We start from the raw sequence: 23,210 nt of genomic DNA, 5'->3' as shown, positions 1-23,210 counted from the left end.
GTAGATACATGAGAGATTTTGAGGGAGAGATCATCATGAGACCTCCAGATGACTCCTGCCAGCATGCAGTTGTCAACTATTTTAAGAGTTGGAAGCTGGTGGAAGAGGCAAGGGGGATCAATCCCTATGTAGTGCGCAAGGATTTGTGCATTGATTACAGATTCTGGAATGAATTTCATTCTAACTTTTATGCCACTGTCATTCTTGCATCCAAGAAAACCAAGATCATCAAGATGCAGTATATTGATTGGAATGAGATGCAGGAGAAGGAGGAGCCTGAGTTTGATAAGGTAATTAAAATTTGTGACAGGTTCCAGCTTTCAGACATCATGGGTTTCTAGTATAACTGGAATGAGGAGGTCCTTGCATAGCTTCATGCCACATACTTCTATGAGATTCACTAGATGACTGATGGTCGGCACTACCGAGTTGACTTTGTTACTTTTAGCCAGATTCTTGGCTTTGGGGAGGAGCACAAAGGTTACACTTACATTCATGATGAGCCTCGAGCTGAGATCCATGACATCAGTTACATGTGGAGAGATAGAAGGATTATAGATGGCAAGAGAAGTGGTCTACACAGCTTCTATTATATCCTCAATAAGCTCATTAGGAACACAATCAACCCAAAGGATGGAGCAGCCTCAGATATTAATGGCTATGTGAGAAATGTGTTGGCTAGATTTGCTCTAGGTGGGGATAGGTTTAATGTCCCTCGATTCATGTTGACTGAGTTGAGATTTGCACTAGAGGATGAGAGGAGGGGCTGCCCTATGCCCCTTACCTCATGTTCATGATTGAGAGGGTCACTGGATTTTATTTTCTGAAGAATGGGATGCACACCATCTACAAAATTGAGAAAACCCAGCCAGCTACAGCTACTCAGGGAGCGGAGAGCTCTCATGCTCTTGTAGACATCCCTGAATCTTCCCACTCTAGGTCTCGCAAAGGAGGCAAGATAAAGAAGTTTAGCAAGTGGTTGAAGGCAATCTTCGGCAAGTGCACCTATGTAGCTGACAGAGCGTATGAGACAGCTTGAGCAGCGTCAACAGCATGGATAGGACCTTCCACCACTTCCTCCTATTCCACCTCCTCCATAGTATGACATTCCGAGTCTCTCCGACATAGATTTCGATGATGACGATGAGGAGGAGGAGCAGCAGGGATGAGCAACAGATTAGGATGAGACCCTAGACGGATACTGTTAGAGATAGGAGCCAAGGTGTTCCACTTGTTCCACTCGCTACACCGCCACTGCTCACCATCAGGGCCATGCACGTATTGACTCCAACGACGATGATGGTGATGGTGGTGTCGGGACTGCTACAGGAGGTGCTAGGGTTGCAGGAGGTAATGATATTGATTGGACGGACATCTAGGGAGATGACGAGTAGGTGTTGATCTTTCTTCTTTTCTTCTCTTTTTGGTGCTTTATGCCAAAGGGGGAGAAAATTAGAGGGGTCAACAACTTTTCGACGCCATGGTCAGCAGCTGCGCTTCATGTCCTATTCGATGAGTTAGTCTTCGCTAGGTGGAAAGTTTGAGAGTCGCTCAAAACTCTAAATTATGAAATAATGGTACTATTTGACTTTTTGTGTGGGATATGAACATATATTAATCTATGCTGTCGCTTGTGATATAATTGTGCTAGAATATATATCTTTATTTGTATCACATATTGTGTGGTGTCTGTTCTGATCTGTGTTGTTGCAACAAGTGCGGTAGTGCCGCACCTAGCTACAACAGCAAACCATGTTGTGCATAAACTATCATTTGCATCATGTTTTACATACCTGACACAGTATGCAGCACCCCACAGGAGCATGTATGTAGGGGGAGCCCCATCACTTTCACTAAAATGTGAATCTTGGCTTCTTATGCCAATTTGAGAATTCAATTCTCTATTCACATACTTAGGGGGAGACTCTACACCCATGACTCGAAAGTCTCAGTATTTATTTTATATCTTTTATAAGCTCTAATTGGGTTGTCATCAATCACCAAAAATGGGGAGATTGAAAGTGGAATCAAGCCTTAATTGTGGGTTTTAGTGATAATGACCACACAATTAGAGAACTAATGAGATTTATTGAGATGATAAGTAGGAAATTTATATTCGAGGATGCTACACGAAACGGAGAAGCCCTCAATTATAAATGTAGATGGCTTCAAACTCAAAGGAGGTTTAAATTCTTTTATATATTAAATTTGAGTATAAGAAAAGTCGTACTATAAAGGGGGGCACAATGCTTAAGCTAATATGTGCTACCAAGTGCTCAAACAACCACATGCATCCTCAAATTTATAGCCAAGACAGTCTACACTTCACTATTACCCTTGTTGTCTTGCGTGGTGCGGCACTGCCGCACTTGAAGAGAGGCTCTCCCGACCCCTTAGTCGTGGGCTCCAGCTCTTTCGACCCTTTGGTTGCGGGCTCCGTGCGCCCTACCCCTTGGGTGCGAGCTCCGTCTTGCCCGACCTCTAGGCCATGGGCTCCATCTCGCCTGACCTTGAGGTCGTAGGCTTCATCTCGCTTGACCTCTTGGGTGCGATGTCCATTAAGGGATGGGGGTATATATACCTTTTCCTTTCCTCTCCAACGGCTATCTGCGATTGCAGTGATAGCTGGGGGCTGGGGGTATATATACCTTTCTCCTTCCTCCACAACAGTAACCTGCTCTCTTCTTTCTCACTTCAGCACGCCCAAAACAGAGCAGGAGCTCTCACTCACTCACTCCATTGTTGACCTCAAGCCCCTAAGCAAAACCATTGATTTCCCCATCAATTCTTGAGGGATAAGCATCCTAAACTCGATTAGAGAGTAGCTCCATGGGCACAATTGGATGTATCCAGTTGCTGTTGGAGTGATATACTCAAAAACAAATGAAAATTGAATTTGGTTTATGCAAAGGCTTAGAGATGCCATTGGATCTCCTGCAGGCTTAGCTATCTGTACAGATGCTGGTCAAGGAGTGATGGTAGGAGTGAAGGAAGTGTTCTCAAATGCAGAACATAGAGAGTGCATGGTGCATTTGGTGTCAAACTTCAAGAAAAGGTACAACAGAAAGATATTTGAGGACCATCTTTGGCCCATAGCATATTCATTGAGCCCCTACTTTTTTAGCAGCATTGGAAAAGCAATGGAAGATGCTAAACCAGAAGTAATGGCTTATATAAGGCAATGACATATTAAGATATGGACAAGAAGTCAGTTCTGGACACATTGCAAAGTTGACTATGTGACCAATAATTTAACAGAGTGCTTCAATAATTGGACAAAGAAGTACAAAGGTCTAAATTTGGATAACTGCAAGTATGGTGACCCTGATGATATAACAACCATGCCAGCTGAGAAGTAAGCATGCTGGCATTGCTCATCTTTAATTTTTTTGCCACTTGTTATTAATTTTATATTGACGCCTTTTAATATTGGATGTGATTTATGAAATGCAGGGAGAAACCGAAGAGGAGGAAGAAGAGAATTGAACCATCGTGTGAGAGTAGTATTGTCCTAGTTTAAGCAGGACCTAAAACAATGCAGTTTCCTTCTAGGTATGCCTCTGTACAGATGATCACAAAATCATTCATATAGTAATTACACTGTACTTTTAGTAACACAGAATATTATTAAGCCAAGCCCTTTCAGAACACTTAACTGAGCAACATGGGTTCATCATGTTAGTCTGTTAATATAGCATTGCAGATAAAGCACCAATTTTAAAAGTTATTTTTAAATTGTTTTTTCTAGAACAATCACCTATAAATGCCTTTTTTATAAGCACACTATAATTCCATCAAAATCAATTGACACTCTACCTATAGCCAAAATTTTAATTATTTTTCGTACAAATGAAATTCAGCAACATATGCTTACATGCATAACTAGTTTGCATTTTCCTTACATATGCTTAGATGCAGACCTTCTCTGTACACTTTTACAGATCTCATCATATATTGTATTCTGATTTGTTTTTCTTAAAAATGTATCTTTTTTGTGTTACAGCCAAGGCGCTTCAAGTTAGCTTAGGTTCTGGAAACTCTTTCGGGTATGCTGAAATTGCAAAACTCCTATTCTTGATTATAGTATTCTCAATATTATACGCTCAAATTGTAAAGTTAATCTTCTGGTCACAACATTCTCAATATTATCCTCTGAAATTGTAAAGCTCTCTCACATGCAGGTCTGGAAGTGGCTCAAACTAACCTGATCCGCTTGCCATTGAGTACCCTTTCATGTCTTTAGGTGAAACAACACCACCACCTTCCACATCCACACCTACAGAACAGAAAAAGGATAAAAGAAAGGCCAAGGCACAAGTGAAGAAGACGAAAAAGATGGTTCCAGTGCCACCCGATAGTCCAGCTATGGCGACTAGAAGCAAGACTCCTCTAAACCAAAGCCCTACTGCACACACTAGAAGCAAGAGGAAACTTTAGGATCTTAATTTGTAGTTCATGCATATCATGTGATGTTAAGTAGTGCAACTGCCTTATTTTGCTTGCTATGCAAACTTATGGCTGCTTATTTTGCTTAGCGAGAATGAGCCTAGTTGCGAATTATATGGACAATGATGACCGGTTGAACTTGCTCTTTTGCTTGGTCTGTGAACCAATGAACTGCTACTTTGCTTGGTGAACCAATGAACATCTATATAGTGTATGCCTAATGTCATGTTAATTGTGTTCAAAATATGTTGCCTTAATGTTGTTTGTCATGTTCCTATAATATTTATGTTGCAGTTTCTATCATTTTATCTGATATATGGTTCTGGACATCAATGACATCAAGGAATTCTTGGACAACTTTTTTGAGGGGTAAAACTATCGTTTCCCTCCAGTCTAACATATTGCTAACAGAATGACGCTCTTGTTCACGGTAATCAGGGGTGAAGGTAAGTTATGTGTAGGGGGTGCAAATGCACCACCAAAAAAATGCAAAAACAGCGAACTTGATTAAAAATTTATCATATATACACCCTCTATTAGACTTGCCTATGCACCCACAAGACAAACGCACTATCCTGTAGATTGCTCTAGCTTCGCCACTGACGATAATGGCAGTTGAGTAAAAAAACACAAATTGATGACAGATAAGAAAAGCTATTATTTTTTATGGCAACGAGGAAAGCAATATAGATTTTGATGGCAATGAGCAAATTTTCTCCATGACAAAACCACCGGGAGAAAAAACCATCGCAGAATCCGATGCATGCGTACGTGCTTAAACTACCGCAGAAAGGCAGCAACAAGCTAGCGAGCTGTTATGCTTAAACAAGCGAGCAAAGCGCTGCATGTGTGCCAATTGCCATACAAAAAATGGTGCAAAAAAAAGATCGGTTGGGGCATCGGGCTCACGCTACAGCGCCAACGGAACGCGCCACCTACTCCACTCCACCACCAGCGGCAGGGGGAGGGGACGACGACGAGCAGCCTGTTCGGTTGGCTGGTTCGTATTGTTGCTGGTTTGTGAAGAAGTACTGCTGGCTGGTTTGTATGAGAGAAAAATACTGTTCTGACTAAAAATTTACGATTATTTACGACAAGCGACAGGAGGAGGGCCTGTCGCTAACGGATCGTACCGCGCCGGATGGTACTTGCTCTGGGGCCGGGTCCCCGGGGGCCGGGCACATTCATCATTTAGCTAATCTGTCTCCGTAAGAATCATGATTTATTTTTGTGGTTGAGTGACGAGTCAGATCCAAGAACCGAGTAGGGTCCGGTACGAGTGCTAAGCACATCGGTAGTGTCCCACTGATAGTGCCCTAAAGCTTACCCAAGATTGTTGTAAAAAAAAGAAGCTTGCCGAAGACTGAAATAAAGCTAATGTACAGTAGTAGTATAATATAAAAATAAAAACTCATGCTACAAGTGGTAGTACTGTGATTTGGTATGAAGCCTGTATGTGCACACAATTCTAAGTAGGAGTAAATCTTTTGCTTTCTCTCAAATGGAAGCAACCTTTTGCTTTCTCTTTATTGCCGTTTTTTGTTTACCCGGAATTACAGATTTTAGGACATTGTTTCCATTTTCTGGCGGTGAAGATATTACTATCACCCCATACACGTGGAAAAGCAAAAAAAATTATCCACTTAGCGGGTTTAAGTTAAAACCCAGCGAGACAAAAAAAAAAGCCACGTCAACGCCAGAGCCACGTCAAGACCAGCGCGGCATCAGACGCGGGGATGACGAAACTACCCCCTACGCCTTCCCCGAGACTACGACGCGTGCCATCGCCGCAGCTCAGCCGTCGCCGTCGCCGGAGGAGGGGTAGGACCGTCCACCCACACCTCCCTCGACTTGTTTAACAATTGTAACACACACCCACCCACCCCGCGCTCATATAACCCAAAGGGAACGCCGCTTTTGCTCCTCCGTCGTCCACTCCTCTTCTCCCCCTCCCCCTCGTTGTCGTCCTTGCCTGTGGATTGGGGCGGCAGAAGGCAGGCCGGCAGGGGCTCTCTCACTTCTTCCGCGAGGTCTCCACGGCTGCGGCCTGACGATGCCGGAGGCAAATGCCGGTGCGGTGGCGCAGGGAGCAGAGGAAGAAGGTGGGGAGCTCGGTTCCAGACCGAAAAAGATTGCTTCTTTTCTCTTATCTGCCTTTGCTGGTGCCATGGACGACGCCGACCCGTGAAGGAGTGTTGCCTGTGGCGGAATAGGGGGCGCTGTGCGCTGAGCAGCGGCGCTCGTGTGGGACGACTGGATAAGGATGCATGCGGCCTCAGGCCTATCTGTTCCCTCCGGACTTTGGCACGGCAGTAGCTGCTGGATTTGGGGGGATTTGGATTTCTTGCGGGTTTGATCCTGAGTTGCTTGCTCCCTGCGCGAGAGAATATGCCTTTCCCTGGGAATGGGATTTACCATACTGATTTCTTGCCTTCTTAGGAGATCCCATCTTATCCGAATCATTCGAGTTATTAGTCTTCCCCAGAGTCCTCCTCCTTGGTACAGTACTATATATATCTGCGAGAAATCCACTCCCTCTTTAAAGCTAGGTTTTCAGTTTCAAATCCCCCAAAATCTGGCTCTTTTTTCACGCCATCCTTATAAGCGGGAGCGGTAATTCTTTAGTAGTAGGAGTATACCACGCAACGCAAGACGGGTGGTCGAGGAGTCCTCTTGGTAAACGCGGGTATTGGATTCGGGTGACTTGGTATGTTTATCCTAATCCAAGTCGCAGTGTTTCCTTTCGTTTTGTGGACAAAGATGGCTGGCTTAGCTCTGTATAAATATTCCGTGCCCACTGGGAGGTATGTATATTTACCGTCTACTAGGTATATTTTAAGCAGAGTGCTGCCTGTTCAGAGGTGATCATTAGCCTCGGTAAAGGGTTTGAGAGATAAGGAGTTCTTTTGCCGGTGGCAAAGGTCAGTCTGTGCTGGGTGTCGGAGGGGGTAGATGCTGCAGAGCTTTTGCGTTTGAGTTGGTTTGTCGGTAAGTAGAAACCAGGTTAAAAGATTCTACTATGCCATTGGTTAATTTAGTAATAGAAATGATTCTCTTGGTGCATGCCAGAAGTGGCTTGCCTCTTGCTATATGTGGAAGAGTCGGTCTAGATGGTCCTGTTGGGGATCTCACCTCTGTCTACTTTGCTGAGCTGATTGTTCGATTTTGGTGGCTCAGCCTTTTAACACTCGAAAAACATGCAATTCTGCTGAATTTCTTGGCAGTTTCCAAGTCATATGTCATTGCTTACGTTTTGCAATGGGTGACTTGAATATACGTTTCAGAAAAAAGGCTATTCACTAGCTGTGCAGGCAATCTTAACGTTTTCTTCTTTCAAACTTACAGAATTCACCAGAGATGGAATTCTTCAGCGAATATGGTGATGCCAACAGATACAAGATTCAGGAAATCATTGGCAAAGGAAGTTATGGGGTTGTTTGTTCAGCTATTGACCGACATACCGGTGAGAAGGTAGCAATCAAGAAGATACAGAATATCTTCGAGCATCTGTCCGACGCTGCTAGGATCCTCCGTGAGATCAAGCTTCTACGGCTGCTAAGGCATCCTGATATTGTTGAGATCAAACATGTCATGTTACCTCCGTCGAGGAGGGACTACAGAGATATTTACGTTGTATTTGAACTGATGGATACCGACCTTCACCAAGTTATTAAGGCTAACGATGACTTGACAAAGGAACACCACCAGTTCTTTCTCTATCAGATGCTGCGTGCATTGAAATATATTCATACTGGTATGCACCTTTAAAGATTCCTTATTTTAGCTTGAAAGGTCTTCTAACTAGCATTCATAGTGCGATGTGCTGCTTTTCTGTTCTCAATTAGTAGTATGAACGTGCTTTTCTGTTTGCAATTTGGAGTATGAATGGTTCTGACTAGCATTTGCACGCGAATTCAACTTTAGTGGCTTAGTGCTAATCATTTATAAGGACTTACTTTCATGTGTGTATTGTATTCTCAGTCATTCCTTTGCTTTCTCAAGTAAGCTTTGGGGTTCTGATTATTTAGTGTTGCTTTCTTTGTGTTGAAAAAAAGGAAAATGAAATTTATTGACATTCTCTGTGCTTAGATGGAAGTGTACATGTCCATACTCTTGACATCAACATTTACCTCCTTATTTAAATTCTGCGATGTGTGCTGATTTCACTTATAATATGTCATATGCATTTATGTGCATTTACTTTATATATATCTATCATAGAGTGACTTTGAGATGTGCTCTGACTGGCCTATTTTTCTGCAGCTAATGTTTATCATCGTGATTTAAAGCCGAAAAATATATTAGCAAATGCTAACTGCAAACTCAAGATATGTGATTTTGGGCTAGCAAGGGTTGCATTTAATGACTCTCCTACCACAGTTTTCTGGACGGTATGTTATTTTTACAGTTCTACTATAGTCGATTCACAGTATCGCATTTTTATCAAAGCCTCTTATGAGTTATGAGCAACATTGTTGATTTAGAGTGTTCTGTACCAAAGAGTCCTACTTCGAACTTGAGCCTCACTGTCTGCCTTGATTGCAGGACTATGTTGCTACTAGATGGTACAGGGCTCCTGAGCTGTGTGGATCTTTCTTTAGTAAGGTACTCAATTTTCTCATACTATTGTTTTGTTAAGTCGTATCGGTCTTTTTTTGGTTTCCTCCACCTTCAATATTTAGTTTGAAATGCCTATGTTATCCCGATGATATTAAGTTGATTCTCTTGTGCAGTATTCACCGGCTATTGATATGTGGAGCATTGGTTGCATTTTTGCGGAGATTTTGACTGGGAAGCCTTTATTCCCTGGTAAAAATGTGGTTCACCAGTTGGATTTGATGACTGATCTCCTGGGCATGCCATCAGCAGATACTATTTCACAGGTATGATTTATTATTTATGGAAATATTGAGACATGTTCAATATCAAGCATAAATTATTGCTAAGTCTCAAATGTTTTTGTTCCTTCGTCTACAGATTCGAAATGAGAAAGCAAGGAGGTATCTGAGCAGCATGAGGAGGAAACAGCCAATACCCTTTTCAGAGAAGTTCCCCAATGCAGATCCTTCAGCGCTCAAACTCTTACAAAGGCTTCTAGCATTTGATCCTAAGGATCGACCAACTGCTGAAGAGGTAGGTTTGTCGTAATGAAACATAGATTTTATGTTTACACTGCTGTTATTTGTGTTACTTTGCAGAATTATATTCTAACAAAATAATTGTGCTGTATGCATGACCAGGCGTTGGCTGATTCCTATTTTAAAGGCATTGCAAAAGTGGAGAGGGAACCATCCTGTCAGCCAATTTCGAAAATGGAATTTGAGTTCGAACAGAAGTTTACCAAAGAGGACGTCAAGGAACTTATATTCCAGGAGATACTGCAGTACCATCCTCAACTTCTGAAGGATTACAAGAACGGCTCTGAAAAAACGAGCTTTCTATATCCCAGGTTCTTACCTTGACTATATCTTTTTAGTTTCTTTTCCCTCTTGTTATTTTGTTTCAATGTGGTAATATTCATGACATACAACCTTGATAGTTCTTGAATATTTTTTATTTTGCAGCGCTGTTGACAGGTTCCGTAGGCAATTTGCTAGCTTAGAAGAAAATGGAGGGAGTAATGCCACGCTTGACAGGAAGCATGAATCTCTCCCAAGGTAACATAATCTTCTTTTCCTCTCAATGATTTGTGCTGCCATTTATTGGTTGTTGAAATTGATTAACCAGGGTAATGTATTAGTTACTCAATAAGATTTGTCAACTAGATATAGGATAGTGTAACGATTGTGTTTCTTGAAAGATTTATCCCAAGAGACCCTAAACCCTATCAGATGATCGGTTGGCCTGGGGTGTCACAGAAAATTCACTCAAACTTGACTGCTGACCTTGATTTGCTGCTTGCAGGACAACAACCGTTCACTCCACTCCAATTCCTGCAAAGGAAGGTCCAACAGCAACCTCCCAGGTTGCTCAAAGGATTCCAGCAGGTAACTGTTTGCATTTCCTTATTTATGGCTACCTAACAGTCTGTTTTTCAGTCACTCCTGAGTCCTGACTCCCAATTTTTCTGACATGCTTCATCTCTGCCAATCTTGCAGCTAGACCAGGAAGAGTGGTAGGCCCAGTATTACCATTCGAGAGTGCTAGTGTCACTGATCAACACATTGCGCGACGGGTGGCAAGGAATCCAGCTGTTCCTCCAGTAACCAACACCTCGTCAGTCTACTGCTACCACCTGAAGTCGGACAGCTCCGACAGGCAGGAGCATCAGCTAGAGCGTGAGAAAGACCAGAGGCAGTATAGGACAGGGCAGCATCTCATGGATGCCAAGGTAGCACCTGAGATGGCCCGGGACATACGCCCGTCACAGTACTATGTCTCAAGGGGCATGCCCAAAGCTGATCTAACAGACAGGGCCACCCTCCATAGGAGCACGCTGCATGGCGTTGCTCCCTTCAATGGCATCGCAGCGGTCGCTGGTGGGTACAGTCAGGCCGGTGTTCTTCACTATGGAGTTACAAGTTTGTACTAAGAGCAATGTCCTTGGGGAGGGTAATAAGATGGGGAACCGGAGTGCAGCTCGCCAGCTCCAGCTGCCCCTTCCCTATGCCTGGAAATTCAGAGCACGCGCATACCTGACCAACGATGCAGGTGTCCGGAAAGGATTTTCAGGCTGGGAAATGGCATGTGTCGCCTTCATTGCTCTTGTTTGATGAGCAATGGGGATGATCTCGGGCCAACGTTGTGAAGTGATCTTCCTTATGCCGCAAGAAGTGAAGACGAGGGCGGTCGACAATTCTCACGGGTCACTGCCTGCCCCTTTCGAAGAAAGGGGGAAGATTATCCATCTGAAGAGAAGGCTAAGGGAAATTTGTGGATAGGTGTACAGTGCAACGCTTAATTTTGTATTTAACCAATTGAAATGTTCTGTTCCAGTTATAAACATTTAAATCATATAATGTTTATAGATAGAATTTTCCAAATGGCCATTATACATGTCTCCGTCAAATTGTATGCATATGCAGTGTACAATAATAATTACGTCAAATCTAGATTTGTATTCACAGTGGCTCTAAGATAACATTGATTAATGTAATAACTAACAATCTCATGATAATCCAACGGGCCTAAGTCTGAATAGGGACACGAGGCTGGAATTTTTGTTATTATCATATATATTATAGATATAGATTACTCTGAGTATCGGCAACTGCCGAGTTTTGTAATCCATTCTGGGGGAGTAGAATCGGCAGTGGGTGGCCAGTTCATCAGTGGGTGGTATTCCACTGCCTAGATGCTCCCCTAAAAATTCATAAAGCAGGTGCAGAACAATAGCAAAAGAAAAACGTCACGCATCTATCAAGCAACTGTGATTATGTACAGTACACTGGCAAGAAGAAACTTCTATTGCTCAACAATCTCCATGACACACAGCTTATCAGGAGCGCAAGAGTTTAAGACACTCGTAACCTCGGCGTGCAGGCGAAGGGAATTCGCCACCTCCGGCTGGACCGCGACCCACTGGCCGTCGACATGCTCGCCGTGCGCGTTCTGTTCCGGGCGAGCGGAGAATCTGACCTGAGTGACATCTCGGCACGTCTTGTTCAGCTGGTCGACGGAAAGGATCACGTCGAAATCGTCTTCCGTTTCATCACCGGTCTTGGAGAGCTGGATACCAACATCAGCCCCGCGGGAAGCAACAGCCCCAAAGAGCAAAGGGTGCCCGATGAATGGCCTGTTGGATGAGCTGCAGATCTGCAACAAGATGGTAAAAGTCGGTTCAGGTAATAAGAATCCTTGAGCTCATATTTCCGAGCTCGAAGGAATTTACAAGCTTAACTAGAACATATCTCTTCTTGTCGTTCCATACAGCAAAGTGATTTGTTCTTAGTAACTTGCAACGATTAGTTAATGCAATTGAATGTATGATGAGAAGAAAGTTAGGTGATGACTGGCACATGATCGTACCTGTGTATACTGCACACCCATTTCATTAAGGGTTTCCAATATTTTGTTTGATGATAGTAAGCTGAAGATACCACCGGATCCTGCTGGTTTTTTTATTATCTCCCAGGGAGACTTCATCAGAACCTTTTTTTTGTTTCCCTCGGATGATATACTGACAACTGGAAGCTCCAGCTCTTCCAGCACCCACACCTGTGAATGGTTTCAGAAGCATTATAGCCTATAGGAAGCACGGAGGAAGGAACTAGGATGGAGACCGCAGCGAGACAATGCCGTGTACCTTTTGAGTGTCCAAACCAAAATAGTCATTCTCTACCAGGCAGTTCCTAACTGATTCCACATGACCAGCTGGGGAAACGATAATAAAAGGGGGAGAAACTTGATTTTTACAACCTGTGTCAAGCAAAAAAGGATCAAACTTATCCATCAATTGTTATTCAAGACAAAAATACGATAACCTTTTGCCATCATGTAAGCATAACTTGTAACAGCACTGCATGCACGCAGCAAATAAGCAACAAGCTACTGACAATGGTTCCAGCTTTTCATGACTAAACAGACTAATCATTTTGACAACATATTTGTCAAGTATATTCCCCATTTAAAAAGGAGCTATCCACTTCAAACACAGTTGAAAACTACAGGACCAATGGGCAGGTTCAACTTCAGTATCAACAGTAGCGATCAGTAGCAGTTCTCCACTTTTCCTATATTTACTATTATGTTCTTTGGGGAAATTAAGCATACTAGGAATTGACAATACACCAATGTTTTGGCATACTGGGGTGTGGGCGTCCTCTTTAGCTAAAATATCATGTTACAATGTTTTAGAAATTCATAAAAAAAATCATGTAGTAGTACACCTAAAGTTATGTGTAGCCACAACAATTCAGTTTAAAATCCATCTTTGACATTGAGATTCAAAAAACACAAGTGTCACTGTCAGCACATGATGAACAGTACCAGGTTGACTGCTTGTCTATTTTGTTTCTTGACATCTTGGATGAATTTCAACTGAATTGTTGCAAGAGTTAAATGCATGAGAGGCCCCTGAAGTTGTCAAAGGGTGCCACTTTGGCCCACGAACTTTGAAAACGCATTTCTAGATCCCTAAACTTGTTAAGTGGTGCACCACAATGGTCGGTATGGCTCAGAAATGGACCTGCGGTGCACCATTTTATAAGTTTAGGGATGTGCGGTGCACCACATAACAAGTTTAGGGACCCAAAAATGCATTTACAAAGTTTGTGGACTTAAGTAGCACCCTTTGACAAGTTCAGGCGCCGCTGATGCATTTAACTCATTATTTTTTAAAACATTATGACATGATATTTTAGCTAATGAGGACGCTCACACCCAAGGACACCAAATCTACATTGTTAACAATGTATGAAAATAAATAGAGCATGCACTCACATCAACATATTCTGCACCTATAGAACAACAATTAACGACAATGAAAAAGAATGCATACCTTCATTAACTCACTAAAAGAATTGAGCAAGCTCAGAAACTCGGCATCAGAGTCAGGGCCATTTCGAACAAGTACAATAGCTGCTTTGGACTTCAGAAGAATCTCAAGACCATTTTTGAATTCACTGCTGAATGCAGCATGTTCAGCTTTGTCCCCAAGGTTGATGAGAGTCTTATATGGTATTTTGACCACTTTTTTTCTTGACAGTGAAGAATTAGCCAGCAAATTCTTTGAAGAGCTGAAATTGACAAGTTTGAAGGGCAACTATGATTAGGAGTTTTTTTTTTAAAAATGACTAAAGGCTGTTCTTCCACCAAAAGCAAACAAAGAGTGATTTGCATATCTGGCACCTAGGCAGTGTCACATGTGTATATAGTAAATAAACATACTGTTCTGTTTCTTTTGAAGAAAATTTTGGCAGGATGTCGAACAAAGGGCGATACCTCTCAATCTGTTTGCTAGCACAATGCACTGCATGTCGGAACAATTGAAAGTCAATGCCCCCAATCTGCTCTGCAAGTGATGCCTTTTGGATCTTGTCCCCTGATACCAAACCTTCCAGAACATGGACCTGGTCCATTTCAGAGAGCACCTTCTTTCCTGCAATTACACGACGTTGAAGTCTCTTCCTGTCCTTCCACTCCTGTAACAATCAAATCTGGGTCATAAATTATTTGAAAAATAACACAGTACAAACCATCAAACACCAAACATCATATTGTTTTTTGTTAGGACCTGAAGCATGGAAGTTAATTGTATAATTTGATTTGTTATACTATATGCAACATAAATATCTACAATCTTCAATAGCCAGGACATCTGCTGCTATCAACATTTCAGTACTATGAACCTGACACATTCTTTGTTTCTTTTAAGATGCAAATCATGGCTGTAGACGCGAGCATGGATGCAAGAAAAGGATGATGCAGACCTAACCATTGCACGCCTTTCTTTCTTCGACCTCTTATCAGAACGAGAATTGAGCTCAAGTAACCCCTTCGGAGGTGTAATCCACATTTCTCTGCTTGCCATATCAACATCAGGTACAATATCTTCAGCAAATGGTATCCACACATGCTCACGTGATGAAATTGAATCTTGACTTTCTGAACCTTGATCGACAGCAGTACCCTCAGCAGAGCCAATCATCACCTGTAGAAGATCTCCACCTCCGAAATTGAAAACCTGACCAACTGTTCCAACGAGCTTGCCTGTATCCTGTGAAATGATTTCAGTTACTAAATTTGATAACAAGATTTCCCTGGAACAATAAGTAGTATATTGTGTTTCTCGCAAAAAAAAGAGGATCCTGTGTGTGCATTTTGGCTGTGGTGTTTACTACTCTATTTGCAGGGGGTGGACAAAGCAGTTTTGAAAAAGTATCAAATGGAGATCATAATTGTTGTGTCTACTTTTAGGGAGTGGAGGGAGCTATTTTAAAATACAAATCATTCTTAAGTCTTAACCAACCATTTACAGTGGCATCGACCTAAGTTTCCCTTATCAAGTAGTATAAAAGTGCATGGGGCATGCTTTTTAAAATTTCCTACATTGTACTCCCTCCAGTTACAAATTATAAGTAGCTTTGACTTTTTTGGTACATCGAATTTGCCATGTATCTAGATATACATTATGTCTAGATACATAGCAAATTTGATGTACTAAAAAGTCAAAGCAACTTATAATTTAGAACAGAGGGAGTATCTTAATTTTGTAACTGAAATCAGCCAATGAAGCGGCATTGGACAATATCTTGAAAAATAAAACAAAGATGTATGTACCTTCACAGTAACTCTCATTCCAACAAGGTCAAGTGAATAGAATTCATTGTCCTCAATTTCTGGCCTATCTCCAGCTTTCACAAGTACAGCCGAACCAACTATTTGCCTAGCCTGAAAAGAGAGAGGAAAATGAATTATGTCAGAAAACGGAACCTAGAGCAGTAACTCAAACTCAATGATGAGCAACATTCGATAGTTTGAACTGGACTACTCTGAAAGTCATGCCAAGCCCAGTCACAGAACTTGAGCCGGCCAGCTGTTGTGATTTGTGACTGTACATCTCATATGCAGACTGAGAGGAACAGAAACAGTGCAGCACACGATTTTGCAGTAAGTCAAGGATTTCCAGCAAGCTGTCCACTAACTGTAAACAAGTATTACAGCTAGGATAATTGATTGGACTGCTCATCCTAGAAACTGAGCAAGGCTGCTTACTACACTACCACTTAGGGGGTGTTTGGATCCGGTGACTAAAATTTTGAAGGTATCACGTGAGAGTGTCGCATAGGGTGTTCGGATACTAATAAAAAAACAAATTACAGAATCCGTTAGCACTCCACGAGACGAATTTATTAAGCCTAATTAATCCGTCATTAGCACATGTTTACTGTAGCACTACATTGTCAAAATCGTGGACTAATTAGGCTTAAAAGATTCGTCTCGCAAATTAATCGCAAGCTGTGCAATTAGTTTCGTAATTAGTCTATATTTAATACTCTATGCATGTGTCCAAATATCTGATGGGACAGCGACTAAAATTTAGGAAGAGAAACCAAACACTCCCTTAGAATAGTTGAGGTACACCATACATAGATTAACCAGCAAAAGGCGGGGCATTTACATATTTACCATTGTTACGGATGATATCTTACACTGAGTCACTGAGAGTATTTTTTATACCACTCACGTCGTAAATACGTAAATATTCCCGCAAAGGGCAAATGACTCCAGGGGAATGCAAAGCAGACAGACCTCGTCCAGGTTATCGACGCCATCAAAGCTGACGATCCAACTCTTCTTCCCCGTGTGGGCCCTTCCCCGAACAAGCTTGAATTCCCTGACCTGCTGCTTCCCAGCAGCCCGAGCCCTCAGCCATCTTGTCCCCGGCTGTCAGAACAAACACACAAACAAACGAGAAACGTCAGCCAATTAGTCGCATTGCCATTGGGATTGGAGTGGCCACAGCCCACAGCCAATCGACGTCGGTGTTACCGTGGCGAGGCGGAGCTCCGGAAAGTCGGTGCGTGGCGTGACGAGGACGTCGCCGCGCACCCCGTGCGCGCCGGACACGTATCCCACCTCGACCAGCTCCTCGTTCTCCGCGTCGTAACCCTGTTCCTCCTCCTCACCGTCGTATTCCCGTTGCTCATCCTCCTCATAGAAATCCCCTTCCTCTTCCTCCTCCTCGTCCTCCCGCGCGTCACTGAGGCTGGATAGGAGCGCGGCGCCAGGCCGGGCCGGCGCGAGCGCGATGCGGCGCCGGGGGAAGACGCGAGAGCAGGTTGCGGGGAGCACGTGGGAGCGGTAACGGGAGAGAGGTACGGTGAGGGGGAGGGATAGCGGCCGCGCCGATGCAGAGGCGGGAGGCGCCATTTCTCGGCGCGGGGAGCTGCCGGAGCGACGAGAGGAACGCGAGACAGAATCGGATAGAAGGGTCCGAACCGGAAGGGGGCAAGGGGCTGGCTAGTGGAGACTTGATTTGAGCCTAAAAAATATCTGCAAGGAGTTTTAGCGCGCGGCCCGCGGGCTGCTACGTGCCTTTCGACAGGTGATTGGGCTGGGCCGTAGAGTCTGGATAGGCTTCCTGTTTTTCGTGAGAAAAAACCGGCCAGCATTCCAAAAGACAATGCTACAAAATTCTCTATTGACAGTGGTGTTAGTCCATAGCCTCACCTAATGGGCTGGTCCATCATTGCTTAGTGGGCCCCTAACGTGGCGTTGGTGCACTGCTATCCGGTACTTGCTCGATTTCAAATTATAAGTCACTTTAAATTTTTTATTTATTCTATGTATCTATACATAATATTATATTTAGTTACATAAAACTTATAATTTAGAACGGAAGAAGTATTTGGGTTGGCTCTGATTTGGCCTACGTGCACGGATCGTATCAAATCAACTGAACGACACCGGGTTGGCATTCATTCATTGCTCACAACTGGAGACGGCCTCAGGCCCTCGGCAAAGGCCCATTAACCCTCGGCAAAGGCTTTGTCGAGGGCGGCCCTCGGCAAAGAGCTCTTAGGGAATTTTGAGTTGGCAAAGAGGGTTTTTGCCGAGGGCCCTTTATCGGGCACTCGGTAAAGCCTTTGCCGAGGGCCATCTCCGGGGGCCCTCGGCAAAGAATTATTCTTTTTTTTTGAAAAATCTTTGCCGAGGGCCTCCAACCATGGCCCTCGGCAAAGAAATGCTGCAGATTTTTTCCAAAAAATCTTTGCCGAGGGCAATGGGACGGCCCTCGACAAAGAATTATTCTTTTTTTAAAAAAAATCTTTGCCGAGGGCTTCTCCGTAGGCCCTCGGCAAAGAAATTTTATTTTTTTTAAAAAGTCTTTGCCGAGGGCCTCCAACCATGGCCCTCGGCAAAGAAATGTTCTAGAATTTTTCCAATGAATCTTTGCCGAGGGCAATGGGACGGCCCTCGGCAAATGACCCTTCTTTGCCGAGGGCCTTGGTAATTGCCCTCGGCAAAGAGGCAGATTTTTTTTTGTTTTTTGCATTCCATCGACACAAGCATTTCATATATATACATATATATATATCAACCATCACATGTATATATCACATAGAACCCATTTTCTCACAATATATCACAACCATAATTGTGAACCACAAATCACAATATTTACAACGAGAAGTCACATGTTCATCATCATTCACATGTTTATTACGACAAGTTCATGAAATCCAAGCACAAGTCAGAACCATAAACCACAAATATTACAATAAAGTTCAACCACATCACCTAGCACTAGTCCTCATCAAGGTAGCCTATGAGACGGTGGTGAAGGAAAGGCGGGATCACCCGGTGACGCACTACCGGGATGATTGGAACCCGCGGACGGAGGCTGCACAAAGGAGCAGAGATTGCATGTGTGAGTAATCCGAGAAAACAGTTTTAGATCTTAGAGATTGCATCTAGTAATCTAGGAATACAAAAAGATTAGACTCAATTGAAAATTTTGGCAGCACCTCCCCTACACGGAGAGGTTTCCAAAACCTGCAAGAAACAATGGCACGAACGCCGACATCCACAACGGCACGAACGCCGACATCCACAACGGCATGAACGCCGACATCCACAATGGCACGAAGGCCGACATACATGTAAAGCACAAGCGAAAAGTGAACTTTCATACTTACAGGAGTAGCTGCAGTAGTATGAGGTGGAGGAGCTGAAAATTGCACAGGTACATCCGATGCTTGCCCAAGACTTTGCATGATCACCATCATCTCCGTTATCTGCTTCTGCGCGGCCTCGAACGCGACTTGCTAGGCCTGTAGCTGTGCGGTCAGTTCCACGTTCTGCTCTTGACTTTGCCTTTTTGTTTCTTGCAGCTCGGCCTGCAATATTTCACTCCAATGTATCAGTAATGCAAATCTAATTTAGGTGTGTAAATATCAACGTACGACAAGTAAAACAGGAATTACCTGGAGTGCATGGACCTGCTGTAGTGCTGGAGAAGGCCGTGTGCGTATGGGCTAGCTGGAGCTTGTGCTCCGTGCTCAGATAGCGTCGAGGGAGGGAACAGTGGTGGAGTCGATGGCGCCGTCTGCAATCCACAGCCGCCTGTGCTTCTTGCCTCCTCTGAGCCTCGTGATCGTCTCTGCATCAATGGGCTCAGTGCGCACATTGTAATCTTCCCCATAGATCTCCCTTACCGAGGACATGTACTCTTGGACTTTAGTGTACACGTTCGAGTCGGAGTACACCTGGGGCGGGGCAGCCGGGTTGAAGGAGACAGATGATGATGCCCTGCCCATGTGGGACATAGCCCACACAGAGAACTCCGAGACCTCCTCGCTCGGGTGCGCAGCCTCCTACGAGAAAGACGGAAAGATGGTGAGAAATCAAGCAGAATTGAGCATCAAAATAAATGAAAGAAATCACTTACGTATGCTTGTTTGTATCCAGGGAGGCTATGGCTGCCTTGATGGTGAGTTGGACCTTGCCTCATCAGACGCTGTTCCCGCTGCCTCTCGTGCATGTCAACAAAGTCCTATGATAACCACTTGTTTACGATCATGGCCCAGCACTCGGGATACGATCGGCACCACCGGGGAATCACCTACAAGTCATCAAGTATTTGACATATAAGAAGATGAAATTAAACCTACTTAATATCAAAACGAATCATTATGAATATTATTCGCCTACCTCAAGGTACTGGTCCCGGGTCAGCGTAATCAGTCTTGCTTGAGGCTTGGGGAGGGACTGCTTAAGTACCGACCTGTAGTAGTCTATGTGGGCTTAGACGCGCCCATGGTGGTGCATCTCGGTGACGTACTTCCTACAAGCTGCGGCAGCCACCCGATCCGTCTGGGCCTCAAGTCCTTCTTCAGCCTTGAAAATTTTCTACATACAAAACCGATGTATCCATTCATTATTTCAATAAAACATTTAACCAATGAATGAGTTGTATTAAGCAATGTTGTGTGAGAGAAACTTACCCAAAACTCCGCCAATACCCGCTCCTGCTTGTTGCGATAAGTGTCATCCATGACCAGCGCATACCTGTCCCAGTTGGAGGCCAGCTCCCGCACCACCGGCTCTTCGGACAGTTGCACAATGCCGAGGTACCATTTCCTGCACAAAACACCAAGGATGCTCGCGAGGGTGCGTGCTGGTACCTGACAAAACCAACCAGGCCCTGCACAAGTGATTAAGAAAATTTATCAGTTTCTCTTATGATTTCCAACATATCTTATGAAGTAGTTGTGATAACATCTATAGTTACTTACCTCTTTGCCATAGGCCGAATCACTGGGTGGTTGTGAGGAAGCAGAACCGGAGGGAGGCTCGCGAGACCTCGCTCGTAGGGAGTCCAGGTAGCGGTACCCCCTCCCTAGCCCTCGAGCCCCTTGCCTCCCTTACCCTCGAGCACCTCGCCTCCCTCACCCTCGAGCGCCTCGCCTCCCTCGCCCATCTGCTGACCCCTCTCGTCCTCCAACGAGGACATGGCCGTGGCCGTCACGTGCTCCTCCTCCAGCACCTCATCACGTGGCGAGGGAGGAGACCGCTGCCTCCTGCGGCTGCTGCCCCTGGTCCTCCTCTCGTCACCTCCTGCGGATGCTACCCCGGACGATGACCCCTCACCTCGAAGGAGAGGCCGGTCTCTCCCGTAAACCAAGGGCGTGTCATGGCATGGACGTCTACTCGCCATCTTTGTTCAATCACCTGCAATCACAAAGAATGAACAAGACTAATTAGTACATATATTAGAAATAGATTCAAAATATATAAACAAAACACAAATTAAAAAACATAGTATTACATGTATTAGAAATAATCTTCATGATTGGGATCATAGGTCTCATCATCACTGTCAAAATTGTCCAAATGGGCAACACTATCCGAAGGTTCTATGTTGTCATCGTAGTCATTGCCTAGAAGTAATCGCTCAAGCATTGCTATGTCCTTGGCATTTACCATCACATCTCCATCGACCTCGCCATCAACCATTTCGTTGTCTACTTCCATTTCGATTGCTTCGGGTAAGACTATCTCAAACGCGCCTGGTAGCCCATCTTCTTGATAGAACTGTCCATCATATGTGTTTGCATTGAAGTTGTAATCATTATCGTTTGGGGCAGGTAGTTTACCATGTGGAGATACCTGGTGCACAATAGCCCAACCCTTAAGATCCTCTTTGTCTTGGTTGGCGTATCGAGTATAATACACCTGCACGGCCTATTGAGCCACAATGTAGACATCTTTTCCAGGATAGATGGAATCTTCTTGAATCTCGACTAGCCCAAGATGAGGGGTTCGTCTCGTTGATCGAGGATTAAACCAGTGGCATTTGAACATGATAGGTTTAAGAGGTTTGTCTCCATGAAATGAGAGTTCATAGATTTCCTCAACTCTACCATGATAGTCGAGGCCATCAGTGCCGGGCGTACAAACTCCGCTATTTGTGGTTTTTCGTTTGGGCCGAATCTGCTCGTAACTTGTTGTGTGGAAGCGATATCCATTCACGTCACAGCCGATAAATGACTTCACCCTAACGTCACAGCCATTTGCAACCTGTTTCAACTCGTCACTCATGGACAAACTGGTCTGGGCCTGCAAGGTGAAGCATGATAGATCGTTATATTAATCAAACATACGATCACCTTGGACGATCGAACGTATGAGCTAAATTGGACATTACCTTTTGTTTGAACCAAGAAATGAAATCAGGTCTCCCCACTCCCGCACCCCACGAAACAAGGGTGTCTTGTTCATGCGAGGTAGGATCCCTTGATTGATGCTAGAATTCACGAACAAATTCCCTGTCTGAACGAGAATCAATGGGGTTGGATGCAGAATAGTGACGGCGTATTGAAACAAGTTCGTTGCGAACTTACTTGATGAACGGCTGCACCTCGATAAGGTTATTCAACACATATAGCATGATACTGCGCCACTCTTCATTTCCTAATAGCTTCGGGGTTGATCCACTTGCACTGCCGAGTTGGCCTTGGAAAAGGCTGAGGGTCGATTCATTTTCGCCAGCATTGTAACGAGGGAGTGGATTATGATTGCTAGGAAGGTTCGGCTTGTAGTATTGCGTTGTGAAGTTTGCCACCTCCTCCCGAAGGCATGCCTCTGCAATAGAAGCCTCAATTCTAGCTTTATTTGTACATTTTTTTTGCGAAGAGTCTTTAGACATCTCTCGATTGGATAGCACCAACGGGCCTGCACGGGCCCCCCAAACGTGCCTCGGACGGGAGGTGCATAATCAGATGCTGCATCGGCAAGAAGAAGCCGGGTTGAAAGATCTTCTCTAGCTTACAGAGCAACATAGGTGCCGCTTTTTCAAGTCCTGAGCGACGGTCCGAGATATCTCCTTGGCACAAAGCTGGTGAAAGAAAAAGCTCAACTCTACCAGCACTAGCCAAACATGCTCAGGGACATAGCCTTGGACCATCGCCGAAAGAAGCCGCTCAATCCATATGTGGTAGTCATGACTCTTCATCCCGTTGACTCGTAGAGTGTCTAAGTTCACTCCCCTGCTAAGATTCGCTGCATATCCATCTGGGAACATTAACGTCTGGATCCATTTTAGTACTTCCCTCCTTTGATCGATTTGCAAGACGAAATTGACCTTAGGCCTTTTCTAGTTCTTGTTTCGGCCACTAGGAGGCTGCATCGCTTGATTCAATCTATCGCACAACATCGCTAGGTCCACTCTAGCCTTAACGTTGTCCTTAGACTTGTCAGTGTCCATGAGAGTTCCCCAAAGTGCCTCGGCGATATTCTTTTCAGTGTGCATTACATCAATATTATGTGGCAGAGGAAGGTCATCAAAATAGGGGAGCCTCGTCAAGCCGGACTTATGA

At 44.1% G+C, this 23,210-nt stretch overlaps 1 protein-coding gene, 1 long non-coding RNA gene and 1 pseudogene across 3 annotated transcripts; 2 read left to right on the top strand and 1 right to left on the bottom strand.

Annotated features, from left to right (window-relative positions):
• Nucleotides 1–6,355: 6,355 nt before the first annotated feature.
• LOC136517452 (mitogen-activated protein kinase 7-like) lies at nt 6,356–11,369 on the top strand (annotated as a pseudogene).
• A 313-nt stretch (nt 11,370–11,682) lies between these two features.
• On the bottom strand, nt 11,683–17,744 carry LOC136517453 (uncharacterized). Its single transcript, XM_066511014.1, has 9 exons — nt 16,879–17,744; nt 16,639–16,773; nt 15,667–15,777; nt 14,822–15,103; nt 14,329–14,528; nt 13,867–14,123; nt 12,692–12,804; nt 12,415–12,603; nt 11,683–12,201 (listed from the first exon to the last, which is right to left on the bottom strand). The coding sequence occupies exons 1-9, from the start codon at nt 17,257–17,259 to the stop codon at nt 11,851–11,853; spliced, it is 2,019 nt and encodes a 672-aa protein (XP_066367111.1). The 5' UTR covers nt 17,260–17,744; the 3' UTR covers nt 11,683–11,850.
• Nucleotides 12,102–15,401, top strand: LOC136517454 (uncharacterized). Of its 2 annotated transcripts, none has more exons than XR_010774291.1 (3): nt 12,102–12,230; nt 14,762–14,928; nt 15,013–15,401. It is a non-coding gene; the product is annotated as an uncharacterized lncRNA (long non-coding RNA). The 2 variants fall into 2 exon arrangements; XR_010774290.1 differs by having other exon boundaries at nt 15,010–15,132.
• Nucleotides 17,745–23,210: the final 5,466 nt, after the last annotated feature.

The sequence above is a fragment of the Miscanthus floridulus genome, chromosome 17, assembly GCF_019320115.1.
Source record: "Miscanthus floridulus cultivar M001 chromosome 17, ASM1932011v1, whole genome shotgun sequence".
Lineage (NCBI taxonomy): Eukaryota > Viridiplantae > Streptophyta > Magnoliopsida > Poales > Poaceae > Miscanthus > Miscanthus floridulus.
The sequence above is the reverse complement of the archived record's forward strand: the minus strand, read 5'-3'. Positions and strand labels throughout refer to the sequence as shown.

Excerpts from the sequence above, each read along its gene's own strand:
- LOC136517453 (XM_066511014.1), bottom strand. The coding sequence starts at position 17,259 with ATGGCGCCTCCCGCCTCTGCATCGGCGCGGCCGCTATCCCTCCCCCTC. Across the intron at positions 15,104-15,666 it reads GAATGAGAGTTACTGTGAAG|GATACAGGCAAGCTCGTTGG; the intron begins GTACATACATCT and ends ATCATTTCACAG. Across the intron at positions 12,202-12,414 it reads TGGGTGTGCAGTATACACAG|ATCTGCAGCTCATCCAACAG; the intron begins GTACGATCATGT and ends ATCTTGTTGCAG.